This window comes from Equus quagga, chromosome 2 (genome assembly GCF_021613505.1).
Source record: "Equus quagga isolate Etosha38 chromosome 2, UCLA_HA_Equagga_1.0, whole genome shotgun sequence".
NCBI lineage: Eukaryota > Metazoa > Chordata > Mammalia > Perissodactyla > Equidae > Equus > Equus quagga.
Genome location: NC_060268.1, coordinates 92,310,232 through 92,333,234, shown reverse-complemented (window position 1 = coordinate 92,333,234; position 23,003 = coordinate 92,310,232). Strand labels below are relative to the sequence as shown.

General features: G+C 40.3%; 1 protein-coding gene across 1 annotated transcript; it reads left to right on the top strand.

Annotated features, from left to right (window-relative positions):
* Positions 1–5,454: 5,454 nt before the first annotated feature.
* LOC124235170 (AP-3 complex subunit sigma-2) lies at positions 5,455–22,791 on the top strand. The gene is made up of 4 exons (XM_046652779.1): positions 5,455–5,582; positions 8,825–8,916; positions 9,618–9,729; positions 22,675–22,791. Exons 1-4 carry the CDS (start codon positions 5,514–5,516, stop codon positions 22,789–22,791), a joined length of 390 nt encoding a protein of 129 aa, XP_046508735.1. The 5' UTR covers positions 5,455–5,513.
* The last annotated feature ends 212 nt before the right edge of the window (positions 22,792–23,003 follow it).

Here is a 23,003-nt window from a genome sequence, read left to right as displayed (position 1 = left end):
AGCTCCTAGGGGTGGGCCACCATTCCAAACAAGGAGGCCCAGTGTGCCAGTGGGGGAAGCCCTGGGCAGCAAACTGGCTTGGTGTCTTGGGGATGCTCCCTGGAAGGAAAAGGCCATTGTGGCTGGAGCTCAGAGAATGGGTGGGGGTAGACGTGAGGCTGGAGATGGGGCATGGCATCTTCAATATCTTAAGTATTTGGGGACTTTATCCTTAACATCCTGGAAGCCAGTGATCAGGGGGAGAGTGATAAGATCTGATTTGTATATTTCAAAGATCACTTGACTACAGAGAAGCCGAAGGCAATGAGCTCGACTAGGGGACTGTGGCAGTGGTCAGGGTGAGAGCCAGAGTGGTTTGGCATAGAGTGGTGGCAGTGGAGATGGGAAGAAATTCAGGTAGACGAGAGGAGGAAAGGGACTTTCCAGCAGGAAAAAACATGGAGGTAAGGGAAGAGCCTGCTCCAGAATATGCTATTTCTTTTTTTTTTTTTTTTTTGCTAGAGAAGATTCTCCCTGAGCTAACATCTGTTGCCAATCTTCCTCTTTTTTTCCGTCCCCAAAGCCCCAGTGCATCGTTGTATATTCTAGTTGTAAGTCCTTCTAGTTCTTGCACGTGAGCCACTGCCACAGCATGGCTACTGACAGACAGTGGTGTGGTTCTGTGACTGCGAACCGAACCTGGGCCACTGAAGCAGAGCGAATGCTGGACTTTTTAACCACTAGGCCATGAGGGCTAGCTCTGCAGTTTATTTACATGCTGGTTGTGACACTGTGCCTACACATAGAATCTGATAATGCTTTTTCATTAACGTTATATAATCACTTTCCATATTGCCACATTGTTCTTAAGATTGACTACCATTTAATAGCTCAATTTATCCAATTTTTGGATAATTGATTCCCTATTTGGAGCTAATATAATTAATGTGTCAAAAACTGTTGTAAATTATATAGTTCCCTCAATCTCACGCACCCATCTACCGCCCCCCCACCACACGCACACACACACACAGACACACACACATACAAACACACAGACACACACACACACTATATTTTGGGGTTATTTCTTTAGGGAGGGATTCCCAGGAGTCAGATTACTGGGAATCTAGGAATTTTTTTTAAAGTCTTGTTATATTGCCAAGTTGCTTTCTAAAAGGGTTATTCTAAATTATAATTTCACCAGTAATGTAAGAGAGGACCTTTTTTTTTTTTTTTAAAGATTGGCACCTAAGCTAACAACTGTTGCCAGTCTTCTTTTTTTTTTTTCTGCTTTTTTCTCCCCAAATCCCCCCAGCACATAGTTGTATATTTTCAGTTGTGGGTCCCTCTAGTTGTGGCATGTGGGACGCCACCTCAATGTGGCGTGGTGAGCAGTGCCATGTCCGTGCCCAGGATCTGAACCAGCGAAACCCTGGGCTGCTGGAGCAGAGCACACGAACTTAACCATTCGGCCACCGGGCTGGCCCCCAAGAGGACCATTTTCATGCCACTCTTGTCAAAATTGGGTACAATAACATTTTTAAAGTGATATTTCATAAGGTGAGATTAATATTTTAATTTTAAAATTAATATTTGAAATTTGATTAGCCTTTACCCCCATTAATACTGGGGAAAAACTGGAAAATTTACAGATATTTGGAGATTAAGTGAACAACCAATGGGTCAAAGAAGAAATCAAAAGAGAAACAATAAAATATCTTGAGACAAACTAAAATGAAAATATACTAAAATTTGTGGAATGTAAATAACTAAGTTTTATGGTAAAAATCCACAACAAAGTGCGTATAGAGGGAACATATCTCAACATAATAAAGGCCATATATGACAAGCCCACAGCTAACATCACACTCAATGATGAAAAGCTGATAGCCTCTCCTCTAAGATCAGGAACAAGACAAGGATGCCCACTCTTGCCACTTCTATTCAACATAGTATTGGAAGTCTTAGCCAGAGCAATTAGGCAAGAAAAACTAAAAAGCATCCAAATTAGAAAGGAATAAGTAAAACTGTTAGTATTTGCAGATGACATGATATTATATATAGAAAACCATAAAGACTCCCATCAAAAAACTGTTAGAACTAATAAATGAATTCAGTAAGCTTTCAGGATACAAAATCAATACCCCCAAATCTGTTGTAGTTCTGTACACTAATAATGAACTATCAGAAAAAGAAATAAAGGGCCAGCCTGGTGGCGCAGCGGTTAAGTTCACATGTTCTGCTTCTTGGTGGCCCAGGGTTTGCTGGTTCAGATCCCGGGTGCGGACATGGCACCGCTTGGCAAAATGTGGTATACACACACACACACACACACACACACACACACAATGGAATATTATTCACTCATAAAACAAAGAAATCTTGCCATTTGTGACAAAATGGATGGACCTCAAGGGCATTATGCTAAGTGAAATAAGTCAGACAGAGAAAGAGAAATGGTGTGTGACCTCACTTATATGTGGAATCTTATAAAACAAAAAGGAACCAATGGGCCGGCCCCATGGTCTAGTGGTTAAGTTTGGTGCACTCTGCTTTGGTGGCCTGGGTTTTGTTCCCAGGTGTGGACCTACACCACTCCTTGGTGGCCATGCTGTGGTGGTGACCCACATACAAAAGAGAGGAAGACTGGCACAGACGTTAGCTCAGGGAGAATCTTTCTCAGCAAAAGAAAAAGAAACCAAGCTCATAGATAGAACAGATTGTTGGTTGCCAGAGGCCAGGAGGATGGGGGCTGTGAGGGGTGGGAGAAATGGGTGAAGGGGGTCAAAAGGTAAAAAGAAAAAAATGCAGTTGATGTAAAATAAAACAAATTTTGAATCATATTCAAAATATTGACTTTACATATATATACATATATATTTATATGCTAATGTATATGACATAGGTATATATAATATATATAAAAACACTGATGCCTACCTATTATTTCTAAAATAATGAAAATAAAATGCCACATTCTAACTCTTTAAAAGTGGGGGGAAAAAAAGAAAATGAGGGGCCGGCCCGTGGCTGAGTGGTTAAGTTCGCGTGCTCTGCTTCAGCAGCCCAGGTTTTCGCCAGTTCAAATCCTGGGCATGGACATGGCACTGCTCATCAAGCCATGCTGAGGCAGCATCCCACATGCCACAACTAGAAGGACCCACAACTAAAAATACACAACTATGTACTGGGGGGCTTTGGGGAGAAAACAGAAAAGTGAAATCTTTAAAAAAAAAAAACGAAAGAAAATGAGTGCTATAATAGTGTAAGTACAAAGTTCTATGACTGCAGAACCTTCTAGAAAATAAAAGGTTATTTCTAGAGAGGGCCAGCCCCATGGCCTAGTTAATTTCAGTGTGCTCTGCTTCAGCCACCCGGGTTTGGTTCCCTGCGTGCGGACCTACACCACTCATCAGTGGTCATGTTGTGGTGGCAACCCACATACAAAATAGAGGAAGACTGACATGGATATTAACTCAGGGGGAGTCTTCCTCAAGCAAAAAGAGGAAGATTGGCAAGAGATGTTAGCTCAGGAAGAATTTTCCTCAGCAAAAAAACCCCACAAAAAACCCCCAAAAGATTATTTCTGGGATTATGGCTTCTTGAGTAGTCTTATTACTTTTTTTACATTTAATTTAAAAAATTAATACTTTATATAGCCTTTCCCCCCATTAATAGTGAGCATAAACATTTTTTTCATATTCACTTCCTGAATATATTTTCCTTTTTTGTTAACCCAGTTCCTTTGGCCATTTATCGACTGAGGGGGAGAAGTCTTTTTGGTTTGTCAGAGTTATTTATATTTTAAATATAACCATTTACCATATTTTAACAACTTCTTTGCCATTTTTAAAAACTGATTTTACAAACAAAATCTTTATATAGATGTATCTGTTGACTTTTTGTGATTTTTATTGCTTCTAAGTTTATGCTCTCTTTTCAGATGTTAGATACTCAGTTTCATTTTCTTCCATTTTGGCTATTATCTGGTTTTATATTTAACTCTTTAATTCACTCTGCCTTTAATTTGTGGGAGAGTATGAAGTGAGATAACTAAATTGCTTATTTTCAAATTGCCAACCAGTTATCCTGGCGTATTTACTAAATCCTTCCCACTATCAAGTTATGATTTCTGCTAAATCACATACTAAAATTATTTTATACCTAAATTATCTATTATATTTCAATCAGTCTCCCTATAACGACAATTTGAACTAATATAGTAGGTTTAGTTGACAGAGCTAGGTCCTCCTCATTATCCTTCTGTTTTAGAATTTTCTCTAATATTCCTCCTCAACATTTGAAACATTTTGCCAGGTTTCAGTGCACATTTATTGCCTTTGGCTTTTTTTAAATTAAAAAACACTGGTTACAAGAGTAATACATATTTATTTTAGAGAAGAAAAATATGTGATTCCACCACCCAAAGGTGTTTTTCCAATCGCTTATGGAGGACTCCATCATACGCTGTGCGCTGCTCCAAGTACTTACGAATGTTAACTCCTTTTGCTTATAACAAGTGAGGAAAGTAGAAACATTTTTTTCCAAAAAATAAACAGGCCGGGGATTTGAATCAGGGCAGCCCGGTTCCAGGAGCCTGTGCTGAGCGCGGCATGGTGCTGCCATTCCAGCCGACACAACTATTATCCATATTTTGCTGTATCTACATTCAATCTTTTACCAAGTGGCACGTCCCTGTACATACTTTGTATAATCTTTTCGGTTACACGTATGTCATGAACATTTCCCTATACCATAAATCTTCACAACATTATTTTTAATAACTTGAATATTTCTCATGTGAAACAATGCATTTAACTAATTTCTCATTTCAGCATAATTAGTTTGCTTCCCATTTTCTCCTGTAATAACACTGCTGGGATGTACGTTCTTGAGCCTGAATCTTTTCACCTATCTACAATCATTTTATTATACATTCTAAAAGTGGGAATTCTGCGTTTAATGTTCTATATATTTAAAGGCTTTTGATACATATTGCCAAACAGTCCTCTGGATAGGCGATTCCAATATCCAGCTCCATCTGCAGGATAGGGACGTGTTTCATCTCACGCCCTCTAAGTCATTATAAGAAAAAAAACTACCAATTTGGGATCGCCGGTACCTTTTAAATGGACTCGCATTAAATATCCCTTAATTCCCACTATTCACAACCTCCCATGGAGAAATAGCCCTTTTGCACGAGGAGACATCTATCTAATTCACTGCAGCATTGTATGTAACGCTGGACAATAAAAATGAGCTGCATGCTGCCCAGGCGGGGACTTTGCGCCCTGGCCAGGCCTGAGCGTCCAATGACCACTGGCCGACCGACGACCCTCCCCAGCCTCGGTGTCCGGAGCCTTGTCCAAGGCGTGCAGGGAGGCCGGACCCTTCGCGGTCGGGCCCCCGGGCACCGGGCTAAGTTTCCCCTGGCCCCTCTCAGCGGCGCACCAGCCGGAAGTGCTCGTGTTGTGGCGGAAGGAGATGCTCTCTGGGAGCCGCGGCGGCTGACAGAAGAGTGGCGGGCGAAGATGATTCAGGCCATTCTGGTTTTCAACAACCACGGGAAGCCGCGGCTGGTCCGCTTCTACCAGCGTTTCGTGAGTGCGGCCCAGCCTCGCACGTCCCTTCAGGGCGCCCGCGCTCCCCCCTCCCTCCTGCCCCTCCGGCTCCCGGGCACCGCCAGCTGGCCGCCGGGGCTCCTGCGCCTTGCATGACCCCCGGACCCCTTGACCTCCTTCCCGGACCGGTCCCCGCTGCCCCCGTGCTCCCGGACCCGCTTCTGGGCCCCCTGGGGCCCTTCCTGTGGGTCTCGGGCCCCCTGAGGGACGGCGGGGTGGGCTCTTGTAGTCCTGGGGGTGGCTGAAGGCCGTTTCCCGAGGACGAAGAAACACGCAGCTTCTTACAGTCTTGCTTTAGCCGGAGGGTCTGGAGAAGGGCTTTCTTGGAATTACTTCGCTTCCGTGTGGCCTGGGGCTGCCCGGGGACGTACCCCCGCGCTCTGCAGAGTGAAAGTCAGTTTAAAAGTGCAAGTGATGAGAAAGGATAAATGCTGCCGCGTGAGGCCCGAGACATCAGAAAGCGAATGTGAATTTTCCAAAAACGCTCTTCTGGGAAAACGCAAACATCATTATTTGCCTCCTGCCCTCCTCCTCCCCCAACGTGTTCTTTCCTTGTGACTAGGTGTCACAATGTCACACCCGTAACTGGGAGACGGGTGAAACCCAGGAGGGGAAAGAGTCGCAGAACTGATGTTTAGGTCTCAGCTCCGCCTTTTTTAGCCTAGTGTCTGTTGACACGTTAACAGACTCTTTCAGGCATTATTTCCTCTTTTGTCGAATAGAAATGAAAAAATAATTTTATCTTTTTCCTAGGACTTTAATTTTTTTAGCTAGTTACCTTTTATTAAATATTATGTCAAGGTAAAAATATCAGCATTCAATATAGCTGTTCAATTTGTATTTCAATTTTTGGGTGTGTGTGTTTTTTTCCCCCTCCGTTTTTTAAGTGTTATTGAGATATAAGCCACAATTTGCCTATTTAAAAGTGTACAATTCAATGGTTTTTAGTATGTTCACAAAGTTATGCAACCATCACCACGATCCACTTTAGAATATTTTCATTACCCCAAAAAGAAACCCGTACCCACTAGCAGCCACTATGTATTTCCCCCTGAATTCCCACAGCCCTAGGTAACCACTAATCTACTTTTTGTCTCTAAATTTGCCTATTCGGGACATTTCGTATAAATGGAATCATGCAATATGTGGTCTTTTGTGACTGGCTTCCTTCACTTCGTATGATGTTTTCAAACTTCATCCGTGTTGTAGCATTTATCGCTTCTTCATTCTTTTTTATTGCCCAGTAACGTTCTGCTGTGTGGCTGTGCCACGTTTCATCAGTTGATGTTTCCACCTGTGGCTCTTGTGTGTCACGCTGTTAAGAACATTCACGTACACGTTTTTGTGTGGACATATGTCCTCATTTCTCTTGGTTATATACCCAGGAGAATTGTTGGTCCGTATGGTAACTTTATGGTGAACATTTTGAGGACCTGCCAGACCGTTTTTCAGAGTGGCTGCACCATTTTACGTGCCCGTCAGCAATGTATAAGAGTTCCAACTCCACCTGCCCATCAACATTTGTGATTATCTTTTTGATTAAAGACATTTTAGTGAGTATAAAGTGGTATCTCATTGTGGTTTTAATTTCCATTTCCCTAATGACTGATGATGTTGAGCGTCTTTTCATGTCCTTATTGACTATTTGCATATCATCTTTGGAGAACATAAGGTTTTTGAAAGAACCAAATTAGCTCATGAGTGAAAATTACCTTGAAAACTACAGAATAATAAAAGATATGAGGGATTATTAAAATAAGTGAGTCATGTAAGCAATTGGTAGTTTACCTTTTTGCTGAATTAGAAATTTGGTAGCCTTGTCATTTCATGCCACTTCCCCACTGACTGCTGCCACTTCCCCCTAGAGTCTAAAAGGCCTTACATTGAAAGATGTTTTTGTCAGTTTAAAAAAGTGCTGATGCTTAGACATAGAGTTAGTTAATCCTTTACAGCATCCTGGCATCCGTGAGCTCTGTAAGTTTTTTAAATGGAAACCAGGAAAATAGTGATTGATTTACCCGAATTACAATGACCAGTGATCAGCAAGTTCGGATTTGTCCATTCAGTAAATAATAGAGCCACTCTTTACCCACGTTGAGTCAAAGTTATGAAAAGTAATTTCTCCACAATGACATTTCCCCTGTTTTTTTCCCTCTATTTCTTTTAAAGAACTAACCATTTCAAACCTAGGTTCAGTGCTGTTGAAAGAAGGAGATTAACATTTTTTGAGTTTGTTTTCTGAGTCTTAGGGGAAGCTTCTCTTAAGCTTGCTGCTCAAAGCGTGGTGCCCAGACCAGCAGCATTGGTGTCACCTGGAAGCTTGTTAGAGCTGCAGTCTCAGGACTTACCCCAGACCTGCTAAATCAGAATCTGCATTTTAATATCAGTCCCTGGTGATTCATTGCACGTTAGAATTTGAGAAGCACTGGTCTAGAGCTTGTAATTGTTTTTTGTCTTGACTGGTCTCTCTGTCCTATCGTTCTTTTTTTAACCATACTTACTATGAACCTCATGTGTATAAATAGAAATTGAATGCGAATTATCAAGAGATTCCATCACAGTTGAGCTTTCTCACGTGTAGTAAGTGAATAGTAAGTGAAAAAAAAAATTTGTAGCTCTGTGAGTGTTCAAAGTTCTAATCTGTAAGTGCAACTTTTTTTTCTGTCTTTCTCAGTAATCCTTTGTTGGTGAGCAGCACAGCATCGTACATGTAATACCTATATTACCAGCACAAAAGGTCCAAATTCAGTTATTTAAAACGTGTACATGATTGCATCTTGACCTCCTTGAAGTGTTAGACCTGTTGACCTTTGTTGTGTACCTGGTATAGATGTTTTCTAAGGGAAGACAAAACATTTCAGGACCAGGCCTTCTACTTACTCTTTGACCTTGCATGAGAGTTTATCAGTTCTCTTTTCCTTGTTTATTAACTAGTATAAAGAAATACCAGCTTACCTATCATGACAGTAATGGCTAGTGACTGTCTATCTAGGTAAATATACCTTGTCTTAATTCCTGTAACAGAGCCTTGTCGTCCATTTTCCCATAGATTCACTCTTTATTTTCTCTCTCCTCATCATTTTTATCTTCTCTGGAAACCAAAACCAAATGTTCAGATTGTTCCTGGCTTGGAAGCACTTCTCTTGCCTGCCCCTCCCTGTCAAGGGGATGTAGTTTTTCAGGCTTCCTCACTGATTCTCTTTCTTCCTTTTATTCCATAGCCAGAAGAAATCCAGCAGCAGATTGTTCGAGAGACCTTCCATCTAGTTCTCAAGCGGGATGACAACATCTGTAACTTCTTGGAGGGTGGAAGGTAAACAGTCAGCTTCAGCCTTTTCCCCATGCGTCCACTTTTGGGTGGCCTTATCATTGCATCTTTAGTCAGTACTCAAGTGTCAGGTGGGTTCTGATGCAACTTGCGCTGATTTTAGCATGGTCTGCTCAGGGAGAGACCCGATTCTGGAGACCCAGTTCTGGAAGCTGTGGAATGCTTATGCTTCAGCTGTTACTTGTTTAGGTGTTTGGTTCCTGGGAGGCTGGGCAGAAGAATGGAGGAGGTACAGTGCCTTTAGACAGCTCTGCGAAACTTGGTTGCCGTTCACATGGGAGACGTGGGCTGTTGTTTGGCCTGTCCTCCCCCTTTCTCTTGGTCTTGTTCTCATTCCTTGGCACAGGGTTTCTCTTTGATATGTTTAATTAGGATACAGGCATTTGGGGCCGGCCCCGTGGCCGAGTGGTTAAGTTTGTGCGCTCTGCTATGGCTGTCTGGGGTTTCGCTGGTTCGGATCCTGGGCGCGGACTTGGCACCGCTCATCAGGCCACGCTGAGGCGGCATCCCGCATGCCACAACTAGAAGGACCCATAACTAAAATATACACCTATGTACTGGGGGGATTTAGGAAGAAAAAGCAGAAAAAAAAGAAAAAGATTGGCAACAGTTGTTAGCTCAGGTACCAATCTTTAAAAAAAAAAAAAAAGAGATGCAGCCATTTAAATGTTTTCTGTCTTCCACAGTTTGATTGGCGGCTCTGACTACAAGCTGATTTACCGGCACTATGCTACCCTCTACTTTGTATTTTGTGTGGATTCATCGGAGAGTGAACTTGGAATCTTGGACCTCATCCAGGTATGTGTAGTCAGCTAATGATGGCAGCCACTGTAGAGAGTTTGTGCTGAATTTTTTAGTAACTGATCTGTAGATCCTTTTGTCAGTCGCTTTATTGATTCTGGTAAAAGTTGCCAGATGTCCACCAGGTGGTGCTGTGAGAAAGCTCCTGAGCAGTCCTCAAAAACTCTTAGAGCTTCTGGATTCATTCATTTATACTCAGCCCTCTCACTGCCCTTGGTTTTCCTATACGATTCTGACACAAATTCCAATGTGTGTGTTTTTTTCCCATTACCACCGAGAAATTAACTCAATTCTCCTAGGATACCAGGTGTCCCATAAATTTAACTCAATTCTGACACCGTCTACCTAGAGATAGATGGACGCCAGTCACGAGTCCAGGTTGTCACCTGTGCTTCTCACAACTGGCTATAGGTTGCAGGTTCCCATGACCTCGTCCTCATGTTCGATTAATTTGCTAGAGTGGCTCACAGAACTCAAAGAAACATTTTACTTACTAGATTATCAGCTTATTGTAAAGAATGTAACTCAGGAACAGCCAGATGGAAGAAATGCATAGGGCAAGGTATGTGGGAAGGGGCACCGAGCTTCCATACTTTCTGAGTGCTGACGCTCTCCCCACAACTCCACATGTTCATTACCCAGAAGCTCTCTGAACCCCATCCTTCTGGATTTTGTGGAGGCTTCATTACACAGGCATGATTGATTCTGCTCCCAGCCTTCTCCCCTCCCTGGAGGTCAGGGGCGGGTGGGACTGAAAGTTCCAACCCTCTCATCACGAGGCTGGTTCCCTGGCAGTCAGCCCTCATCCTTAGCTGCTTTCCAAAAGTCACCTTAATAAGGTGAAGCAAAAGACACCTTTATCACTTAGGAAATACCAAGGTTTTTAGGAGCTCTGTGCTACAAATGGAGGTGAATATCAAATATATACTTTTTATTATAAATTACAGTATCACATCATGCTTTGAAATTTTTTTCAAGTATCAAACCAAATGACATTTAATAATTTCTACTTTATATTTTCACTTGTAGTTCTAGGCTAAAGCAAAGAAACTTGATGTTTTAGTTAGTCTGTGCAATCTTGACATAGTGAAACATGATTTTGGCAGGCTTTTTGAAAATTAGAAATGCCGTACAGATTCTTTTCATTACCTTCATGGAAACTGAATTGTGTAGGGGCCCTAGCTTGGGAACCATTAATTTAGTAAAATTCCATAATTTTATTCACGAAATTCTAGGTGGGCTTCTTTTAAGTGACTTGAATAAGCCACTTAAGTAAAAAACACTCAATAGAAGGTTTTAATGCAAGAAAAATAGTGGAAATTGATATAATTGCATCAGTAGATGCCAAGAGAAATGATTATCCAAATTATATTCCTGAAATACTCTTAAATTGGCATAGGAAGCATTTTTATTTGCTTATTTAGTGCATGTATATTTAGTGTAAACTGTTGAAGAAATAATACTTATGTGGTTCAAAATTCAAAGAGTACATCAAGTCTGGTATACAGTGAAACTATCTTTCTTCCCCTTCCTGGGGGAGAAGTCTACAGGCCTTCGTGAGTACAAGGGTGTCTCGTTTACTCTAATTTGAACAAACATTTGTAATGAGCGATAAAAAAAGAAATGAAGTAACATGGTAAAGGAGGAGAAAGTTATCACTGTAAGATGTTCTAATTATGTACCTAGAAAACCTAAAAAAATAGCAAAGATCGTAATAAGTAATGCATGATATCAACAAAATGGCAGAATACAAGGTAAGTCCATCAAAATTGAATTTCCTGTTTCTATGAAAACAGCTAGAAAATTTGTAATTAAAGAAATTTCACTTACAGTAGTGACAAAGGATATGTAGTGTTTGGAAATTAATTTAGTATGGAATGCGTGACATTGATTCCAATAAAATTGTAAAATCTTAAAGGAAAAACATAAAGGCATACTTGAAGATAGAGCTATAAGCCCTCCTCTTGTTGGGAAGAGTCAAGCAAAGATAACAGTAGTAATCAATAGATTAAATGGGAAACCAAGTATAATTCCATCAGGAGATCTCATAGAACCTGGTAAAGGGAAAATTTATCGGGAAGAATGAATGGCCAAGAAAGGCAAAATGTGATCTGAGGGAAAAAGGGCAGTAATGCGATATTGGCTTTACTAGGCTTCAGAATATATAATGGTTGCAGTAAATTTATCGTCTGTCTGGAGAATCCAAAACAATCAGCTGGAAAACAATTAGAACTAATAATAGAGCCCAGTAAGGGGACTGGATACACGTTTAACATATAAATATTAGCCTACCTTTAACAATAATAAGTTAGAAAATATAGTATTTAAAAGGGCCCACTCACAATAGCAAAAAGGTCCATAAGATACCCAGGAATAAACATAAAAATGTGCAAGATCTATACGAAGAAAACTTTCAAACTCTACTAAAAATATGAAAAAAGAGCAAAATAAGTGAATAAAACATACCCTTTGCCTCTTGAGAAAACTCATTAAAATGTCAGTACTTCCGGATTATAAATGACTGAAAACCCAGTCAGAATCCCAGTAAGATTATTGTTGTTTTAAAATTATTTTTATTGTGAAACACGTTGGTTATACAAAAAAATATGTAAAACATGCCTGTACAGTTTAAAGAATGCCAGTAAAATGAACACCCATGTACCTATCACCCGGATTAGGAAACAGTACGTTGCTAGTACCTTATGTCCAACCTCACTTCCATCCCCCTCCTTCACTGCTTCCCTCCTCAGACGTTTGAGTTGATCATTCCTTTGCTTCTATTTGTAGTCTTACCATGTGACGGATATTCCCTAAATGAGATTTTGCTTAGTTTGGAAAAACTGAGTGGCAAGCACAGACTTAGCTGTGTACGGAAGGGTTAATTTGTCACTTTTAGATGAAGGCTTCCAAGAGAAGATAAGCTGAACAGAGACTCTGGGTCATGGTCTGGCTTCAGTGTCGCTGAGAGTCCCTAGGAGCCCCATCTGGGCAAGTCTGAGGGCAGGGTGATGTGAGGGAATCCCGGGGAACGTTGCTCACCACAGTCGGGCATTGGACTCTGGCTGTGTAGAGGGAACGTGGACTGCTCTCGTTTTCTGTTGCTCAGCTTGCCATGACCTACCTGTCTGTTTCAAGAGTGGGTCAAAGCAGAACATTTCAGTGGGGGTAAAACAAGTGTTCTCAGCTGATCCAGGCAGTAGAGCAGCAGAACAGTACTAGATAGTTTGATTGTTTCCATTTTCCTTTTTTTTTTATTAACATGAATAAAACTACTCTAAGTCTTTACACAAACTGTTGTGCCTGTTCACACTCTGCTGAAAACAGAATTCTTGGGTCAAAGGGAATTAATATTTCTATTTCTAATGCATGTTGCTGGTAGATACTCAGGAAGGCTGTAGTAATTATAATACCTCCAGGACTTGGGAGTTTATGTTTCTTCCAGGCTCCAACATTGAAATATGTCATTTTAAATTTCTGTGCAGAGGTAGAGTGGTACCTCTCAAATGGCTGAGTTTTTATTTTATTAATCATGCCTATTTTTTCCACGTGTAATCTGAAATGTTCTTTTTCACATAAATGTTTTGTAGATAATTGAACCACTTGTCCAGTGAAGTCTGGATCCTGGTTTATAATACTATATTTCATCTATTCTAAGATGCACATTTTTTCACACTTTAATAACTAAAATCAGGATGTGTATTACAATAGATGACATCTTACAATGACAATTGACAGGATTTTTTTCTTAACACAGAAATAATACTCTGTCTTATAATCAATGAAAAAGTAATTTGCAATGTATTTCTTAGTTTATTGTAAAACTAATTTTTTCAAAACTAACTTATTTTTTCTAAACAATTATATTAAATGTAAATAATTCATTTTTACCTCCCCTTGTTGAAGAAACCTCAATGTATAATGTATTAAATTTACAGTAAAAGCCAAACTCCCTCTCACAGCCTGTCAGGCCCAACGTGATCTGGCTCCTTCATCTCTCTCCGTCTGACCTCACCATACACACACTCAGTTTCACTGTACTCTAGCTGTCCCACCCTTCCTTCTGTTCCTCAAACACAAGTACATTTTTGCCTCAGGGCCTTTGCACTTGTTCTGTCCCCTAGAGTGCTCTTGCCTAGGTTCTTTCACCCTTTAGCTCTTCACATGTCTGGCTTCTTCATCTTTCATGACTCAGCTCAAATACTGTTCCTCAGAGACTTTCCTGACACCCTCTGAAGTAACCCTGTCGCATCATCCTTTTTACCTCCTTCAGAGCACTTAGGACAGTAGAAAAGATCTTGTTTCTTTGCCTCCTGTTCTTTCACGCCCAGAATATATGCCAGATGAGGACATGACTTGTTGACCTTGGAGTCCCTGGGGTAGAAAGGTACGTGCTAGTGCATGGTCATCACTCACTGTGCGGTGATTGAATAGACGTTTGATAGATAGTTAGGTTTAGTTTTTACTCTTCATTGGGTTCCACTGAGTTATGTTGCTCTCTCTGTATTAGTTTCACACTGTTTTATTTATTGTTGTTAATAGAGGTTCATGTATCTAGTAAGACCGGTTATTCCCCTTGGGTTCTTTTTCGTTATATTCTCTGATATTTATAACCATTTGTTCATCCATATACATTCTTGAATAATTTATAAAAGTCCCACAAGTCCCTGTTGGATTTATAATTAGAAGTGAATTAAAAGTAGCATTTCCTTCCATATTCATTTCTTCTTTCGAATCTTACGTTAAAGTTTTGTTTTGAAAAAAGGTCGTAATATCTCATGATTTATTCTGGAGTTTAGGATATTAAACTTTCATTCATCGTTATATTCATAAATATTTCTTTACCGTTATGCAACCTTCCCTTTCTTTTTTTTTCTTAAAGATTGGCACCTGAGCTAACATCTGTTGCCAGTCGTCATCTTTTTTCTTCTCCCCAAAGCCCCCCAGTGCACAGTTGTATGTTCTAGTTGTGGGTCCTTCTGGTTGTGGCATGTGGGACGCTGCCTCAGCATGGCCTGATGAGCGGTGCCATGTCTGCACCCAGGATCCAAACCAGCGACACCCCGGGCGACCGTAGCAGAGTGCACGAACCTAACTACTCAGCCACAGGGCCATCCCCCACTTTAATTCTTAATTTGTTAATTTACCATGTTCGTTATTTGCACTTCAGCATAGTTGAAACTATTTGCTTTATGCTGATCTCCTCTACTTCTTCGCTAGTCATAAGTTTATCTTCCTGTCACAATTGGGACAAAATTCTAAACTGTTTCCAATTAAAAATATATATTATAAGCTTTTTAACACAAAGATTTATTTCAATATATGCTACAATATGGAATCAAGTAACTGTTTTCTTCATATTGTTATCCAGTTTCTCCAAATTATTCAGCGTCCATTGTTTTACTACTCCTGGTTTAACTTACGTTTCTGTAGAAACTTAGGCCTGTGTCTGGAAGTTCAAGTATGTTATTTTGTTTTGTTTGGGTTTTTTAAACTATATAAGTAGTACGTGAATATGTTCTTTTTATAAAAGATTCAAACAATAAGTTTATTAAGTAGGATGGAGAGGTCCTCCTCCTTAGTATCATCCCCTTTCTCTCATGCCCTAGTCTCCTTTCTATAGGTGACTGCTGTTAAGTCTTTTAAATGCCTGCACACACATACACACACACACGTGTCATCTACATTATTTAATTTTTTAAATAACAAGTAATCACACTATATACATAATTCTGCAACTTGCTTTTTTATCACTTAATAGTAAATTGAATTTTCAATTGAATAATAGTTGAATTTTTTGTAGCTTTTTCCACTTCATGCATTCTTTTTAGTGGTGCGTGGTATTCCATAAAGTGGAAGTATCATAATCTTTTATTCAGTACTCTACTTGTGGGCATCTAGGCTTTTGCCAGTTTCTCGCTATTGCAGGTGATGCTGCAGTGATAGCCTTGCACACGCATCTGTATGCACCTGTTAGTTTATTTAGGATAGATACTGCTTTAATTAAAGGATATGTGCTTTTTAAATTGATAGATATTGCCAGATTGCCTAGAAAAAAAGGTCTGTTGCTTCATTACTTCACCAACTTTAAATATTAAGAATATTTTCAAATGTTTACCAATCTGATGGGTGAAAAATAGAAATTCATTGTTTTCCCTAGGACTTCCTTGAGTACTCGTGAGACTACATATCTTTTAGTGTTTACTGGCATTTGTATTTGAAAGTGTCTGACCACAGGATTTGTCCACTTTTCTGTTGGCTCATTTGTTTTATTCATTTGTCAGTGTTGAGTTTTTTCCTAACTTTATGGATATTAATCCTTTTTCTATTTATTGCAAATATTTTCTCCTAGTCCATTGGTCTTTTAACTTTATGTACTGAGGTCTACTGATCTTTTTAATTATAGCTCCAAGGTATAGAAATGTTCTCTAAGGGGCTGGCCTAGTGGCATAGTGGTTAAGTTCGTGTGCTCCTTTTTGGCAGCCTGGGGTTCATGGATTTGGATCCCGGGCACAGACCTGTGCACCACTCATCAAGCCATCCTGTGGTGGTGTCCCACATACAAAATAAGGAAAGATTCACACAGATATTAGTTCAGGGCTAATCTTCCTCAAGCAAAAAGAGAAAGATTGGCAACAGATGTTAGCTCAGGGCCAATCTTCCTCACCAAAAAAAAAAAAAAAAAAGTTCTCCAATATTGCCATTGTTTTTAGTTTCTTTTGAGAAAACCGTTTTTATCTTTACCACCCAGCTTATTTGTACTGGATTATGTAGCACATGGCCAGATTGTCTAAAGAACATCTCCATAATGTTTCTTTCATGTTTCAAGAGATGAAAATAACTAAAATGTGAAGTACAAGAGTGCACCAGACAGTGGACACAAAAAAAATCTATGTATGAGATTTTGTCACACCTGCAGCTTTTATATATTTGAAAAGTAGAATTCATGAACTGAAAAATAGTGTCCTGTCAAGTTTAATGGAAGTGGATTTAACCTGATTACAAAACTAACTCCAATATCACTGATTTGATATTTACAAAAAATCATATTTTTCCTTTTTTTCCAACTTTATTGAGATATAATTGAGACGTGGCATGTAAGTTTAAGGTGGACCGTGTGTTCATTTGGTGCACTTCTATGTTACAAAGGGATCACCTCCATAGCGCTAGCTGACACCTCTTGTCACGTCAGATCATTACCATTTCTTTTTTGTGTTGAGAATCATATTTTTCAGTAAAGTCAGTGCGATATCCATGCAAGCTAGAATGTTAGCTGTTTGGTGGACAAGGACCTGACATCAGAACAAGAAGTCTGTAAAGTCCCAAGCTTTGTAAGTGTGATCTTTTCAAACTCGATCCATTCCTCACAATGAAGATGTGAGACCCGATCCCATTCCTCTTTGGGTATGGGTTTATGATCTTGGCATTTCATACTGAGCATCTGGATTTCCAAAGACTTCTTCCTGTTGCTTCAAAGTCAGAACTTTCTTCATCAGCTGAGCTACATCCAGCTTTGTCTTCACTCTTGATACCCAGTCATTTTCTAAATTTGACATTTTAGTCCTGGTTTTCAAAACTCAATTTATCCCATATTTAAGCAAGCTAGGATTTGTCCCCTTCTTTCTTACCTTGCCAAAGTGTTTTCCTTGTTCAGCAAATTTTCTTGGATTCACAGCTGCTGGGCCATCATAGCTAGAAACGGCTGTGCTGGTCCCTGAGCTCTAGCCTGCAGGGCTGCCGTTTGAGCTGCCGTAGCTCCCTGAGAAGTTGCTTGTGTTCTTGATGCCAAGAGGGCGGCAACACTGACGACTAAATCTCCAGTAGCTGCAGCTATTTCTTATTGTTTCTGTTTTTCAGCCATTTCCTTTTCTCACTGTTGTTGTAATTTCTCTGTCCTTTCCCACCTCCTAGCTAAAGCTTCTTGTGCATCCACTGCTGTGTTTGTTCCTCTGAAGAGAGGCAGAGTAGGAGTCCGGCTTCAACTTTTGCTAAATCTTCATGGTTTTCCATTCTCTCCTTTCTGTCTCGACTTCTACTTCTCGTACCACTCCTGCTTCTACCCCTATGCCTGTACCTCGATCTTGAGCAGGAGCGAGATCTGGTCTGCAGTTTTCCTTCCCAGCTTCTGGATCATGATTTCTTCTCTCTGCTGCTAGATCCTGACTTCTTCTGCTCTCTGTTCCTGGATCGAGACTTCTTCCATTCCCTGCTTCTGCTGTGATGACACCTTTTATGAGACCTACATCCTGAGTGACTTCTGCCTCTTTTTTTTTTTTTTAAAGATTTTATTTTTCCTTTTTCTCCTCACATAGCTGCCTGGTATGTAGTTGTATATTTTTAGTTGTGGGTCCTTCTAGTTGTGGCATGTGGGATGAGACCTCAGCATGGCTTGATGAGCAGTGCCGTGTCCGTGCCCAGGATCCGAACTGGCGAAACCCTGGGCCGCCGAAGCGGAGCACACGAACTTCGCCACTCGGCCACTGGGCAACCCCTGACTTCTGCCTCTTGATGACTGACTTTCTTTGCATTTGTGTCTGTCCTCACCATTTTCAGATGAATTTAGTTGCTCTCTTCCGGTATGAGAAGAATATTCCTTGCATTACATTCCTCAGATTTGTTTTTCTTAGAGAATTTATTTTTGGATTCATGTTGTATTATTTCACTACCTGAGTCTGCAGCATCTTCAGTTGAGTCTCTTCATGCATTAGCATGCTCTTTGCTTGTACTCTGGCTCCTGCGTTTTTTCCTTCATTATCTGACTTTTATTTTCTTTCTCTTGACCTTGATTGTGACCATGAATAATGATGTTTTGAGGCTCTAGGCGAAACAGATACATCTGACTACTCTTTTCGGGGAAATGTCTTTTTTGGAGCTAGTCCATCTTATTCTGTATCACTAGCCTATTTGAGAACTCAGTTGTTATGGACTATATTATGTCTCCCCAAATTCATTTCACATTCCCCCTGATGTGACTGTATTTGGAGATGGGGCCTTTAAAGAAGTTATTAAGGTTAAATGAGGTCATGGGGTGGGGCCCTGACCACATACAACTGGTGGTCTTATAAGAAGAAGAAGAGACACCAGAGATCTCTCTCTTTCCACACTCATGGACTAAGGAAAGCCCTGTCAAGGACACAGCGAGAAGGTGGCTGTCTGCAATCCAGGAGGAGAGTCCTCACCAGAAACCAGTCCTGCCAGACTTTGATCTAGGACTTCTTGCCTCCAGAACTGTGAGAACATAAATTTCTGTTGTTTAAGCCACACAGCCTGTGGTGTTTTGTTATGGCAGCCCAAGCAGACTAATACACCAGTCTTAATGTCATTACCCTTTTTAATGAAAACAGCCCCTTAGTACAGTGCTGCTGAGAAATATGGTCTGCCTGTCCTCACATATGCTCTGAGCATCTCAGTCCAGAGTCCCGGCTGCTAGGGCAGCACCTCCAATTTCTGCTTTTAACAGTACCAACCGCCCAGAAGCTTCCCACACACTGGCTAACTCGCTCCCACAGGAGACCCAGATGGCACAAGGGGGATCTGCCATTGCTGTTTTTACATTTGGCTCGTTAATATCTGTAACGCATTTTTATGTCTGCATCGAGCTAGGTAAACTACCTTAATTTTTTCCCCAAAGGGTAGCCGTTTGTCCCAACAACTAGTGTATCAACTAGTTCATCTTTTCCCCCACCAATTTAAAATACCCTCTTTATCAAAAGTTGTATTTTCTTGGCATGGGAGGCCGCATGCACAATGAAGTCCCCCCACCCCCAAACCTGCCAGGACGGGGAAGAGGCTTTGGTGGCGCCAACCATGGTGCGTACATGAGTGTCACGGCGGGTATTGGGGTGTGGGAGCTGCAGGATGGAGGCAACTCAGTGACAGCAGGCTGCAGTGACTTTTTCACAGACTGCTCTGGCTGTCATGATTTTGGGTGTCCCTAGAAACACGTCACATTTTTTTCTCCAATTTTCTTGAACTTTAAAACCCAAAGTATTCATGCTCTGTTCCTGGGCTTCACTGGGTTTCTCAACCATGGCATTTTACTGCAGCTTGTCTGAAACTCTTAGCCTGCAGAATTTAAGACAATGGCAGTTTTATCATGATTTGCCTTTGAACATGGTCATATTGAAGTTCACAATAAGTGGAAAATAATTTTCAGAGAATGTATTTTTGTTCAGAATTGCACAGAATTCTGGAGCCAGCATTGTTCAGACTTAAGGCAAAGGTCCACCTTTGTTTTTTATGGAAAGTATTACTTTATTTAAGAGACAGATAATGATGTATTTTCATCTATTTTTGTCTAAATTTGCAGCAGATTTTGTATGAATTTTTAGCCTTTTAACAAATTCCCAAATCTAGTTTTTGCCTTTAACAGTTTTGAAAATGATTTACCACATCTGGAAAAAAATGTATTTTTTTATAAACGTGTATGTTTCAGTATTTTATATTCTGTCCCACTGAGGCATACTTTTATTCCTATCTTAGTATTAGTCTATTTTAATTACCAAAACTTTGCAATGAATTTTGATACCTAGTAAGGCAAGTCATTTTTTATTATCATTATTTTTCCAAATGTTATTGGCAGAGTATCTTCACATTTTATTTTCTGTAAGAACTTTAGATTTTGTCAGTTTCGTTTTTTAAACGCCCTTTTGGGAACTTCTATGCTTCTATTTTCTTCTTTTAAAACCATAGAACATGAATTTTGAAAGAACATATATACATAAAAGCACAGAGAGAACAGGAGAGGAGACAATAGCAAGCAGTTGTTTGAAAGCAGGAAAGAGTAGGAATGCCTGGTATTGACTTGGCAAACCCGAGGAAGCCACATGCTGGGCCAGCAGTAGAGAAAGCCGACGGCCCAGCTGCTCCACACTGCAGAACCCTCGGCAGGCACGGAGCTGGCATCACAGAGTCTCGCTATGGTGTGGGGGCAGAGTGGACGGGGAGGCTGTCTGAGAGCCAGTTAGGTCCCTAAGTCCGTTCCCCCATTCCAGTCCTCTGGGCAATTGCCCTCCTCCAGCACAAGACGAGAGGTTGATTCTCTGCAGAGGGTGAGAGCAAGCGTCTGGTTTGGGGGACAGCAGACATGGTTGATGGTGCACATCAGGGGGATGGGTGAGCATATATGCCCTTTTACTGCTGCTCGGCTCCTAAATTTCTGGCAGCTAGTCTTTTACTCTTCAGGCAGGAGATTAGAAAATTTCTCTGGGAAATCTGACCAATCTAAGGGGGAAGAGATAAAAAAAAACCCATCAGGATGGGGGGAAGATTTCCAACAAATAGCCATGATTCCAGAGATTCCAATCAGCCTTTTTTTCTTATGAATAAAAAAACCCGGATAATCAGACATCTGAGGAAAGCCTCTAACGTAGAAGATAGGGTCTAAAACTAACAGACAGTACAAAACCACTTAGAGGAGCTAGAGACCGTGCAGAGAAAGGAAAACAGTGAAACAAACAAAGGGATAAAACCCTGTCCTTACGCCACAGAGAAATAAAAGAAGATCATCAAAAACTGGCTGCCAAACAAATAAGAAACACAGAACAAAGTGGTCTCTTACAAATTAAAAACCTGAAAGGGAAATGGGGGGAAAACCCCCACCTCAGTTGAAGTATCGGAGGGTCAAGTTAAGGAGCTCTCCTAGAATGGGCAGAGATGGAAAATGGGAGAGAAAAGATAAGAGAATAAGGAGATCCAATATTCTAATATAAGTAGCTCCAAAAAGATTGGAACATGGAAGGGAGGAAATTCTCAAAAAAATTATTCGATAAACTTTCCCCACACTGAAGGACTTGAGTTGCTGGATTATAAGGATTTACCAAGTGCCCAGCACAGTGATTGAGAATAAGCCCATTTTTAGTATATAATCCTTACAGTGAACTATTGTCACTGTTGAAAATGTTAAAGTTATGAATAGTACTGTTATGAAATTGTTGTATGTGGTTTTGGCATATATATATATATGCATTTCTGTTGAGTATGGACCTAGGGATAGAATTGCTAGGTCATAGAATATTAGTAAATAATGTCAAATAGTTTTCCAAGTGCTTGGAAATATAATGTCCATTTCTATCAATTTATACCCCAAAACTGAAGACAACTCAAATGTGCCATCTATAGGAGAATAGATAAATAAATTTTAGTATGAAATACCATACAGCAATGAATATGAACAAGCTTCTGTGACAGCCAGTGATATGGAAGAATTCACAAACATTGTTGAGTAAAAGAAGTCAGATAAAAAGAGTCCATATTGTATGACTCCATCTGTGTAAATTCAAGGACAGGCAAAACTCAAGCATGCTGATAGCAGTCAGGATGGTGGTTACCCCTGGAGAGGGGGTAGTGTCTGAGGGGCAGGAAGGGCGCTTCTCGGGAGCTGGTGGTACTCCATTTCAGTGTATAGATGGTGGTGACGTGATAGTACATTCTGAAAATTCTTTAAGCGCTGCCCTTATCATTTGTCCACTTTTCTGTTTAAATGTTATATTAAAAAGTTAAAATTGTAAGCATATAAATTGATTCATGGAAAGGTGTTTTAATGTTAGTGTTAATTGAAATTAGCAGGACAAAACTGTGTTAACACTGTAATAGTGAAAAATATTTGTACGTGTATACATGGAGGCTTGGGGAAAGGACATAGTATTGTACGTAATTGGTATTTCATTTTATTATTTTATGTAAATTAGCATCTTATAAAGAAGGAAAGAAAGCCACATGTGTCTGCTGGTTGTCTTGCTGTTCTCAAAACAAGATTGTCCTGTGCTAGATTTTCCCCTCAGAACTGGAATAAGTAGAGTGATCAGCTAATGCTGGCAGTTGTTTGTAGATTTATCATGAAGTAAGTACTATCACGACTGCCCCCTCTACTTTGACGTGTGACATTTGTGGAGACGTGAGTATGTCCCTGTTTCTCTCCTTTATCTGTTTCTCCTTGTTTCCTAGGTTTTTGTGGAGACCTTGGATAAGTGTTTCGAAAATGTTTGTGAATTGGATTTGATCTTCCATATGGATAAGGTACCTTCTCTCCCAAACCAGGTTACTAGAAAACTAAGAGCATAGGACACCTCTAGCCACCTCTCTGCTTTCCTGTTCTTTCTTTGGATGTTTTTACTCTGGGGATAGTCCTAGAACCGGTTTTATTTAATAACTTGAGTGTAATAGTTTTGGGGGTATTTTGCTAAGATCTGTTACCAGTTCTAACACACACAAGATTATTACTGGGCCTATATCATGGTTCATGTTTTCACAGACAGACTTCTTGGTATAGGGCA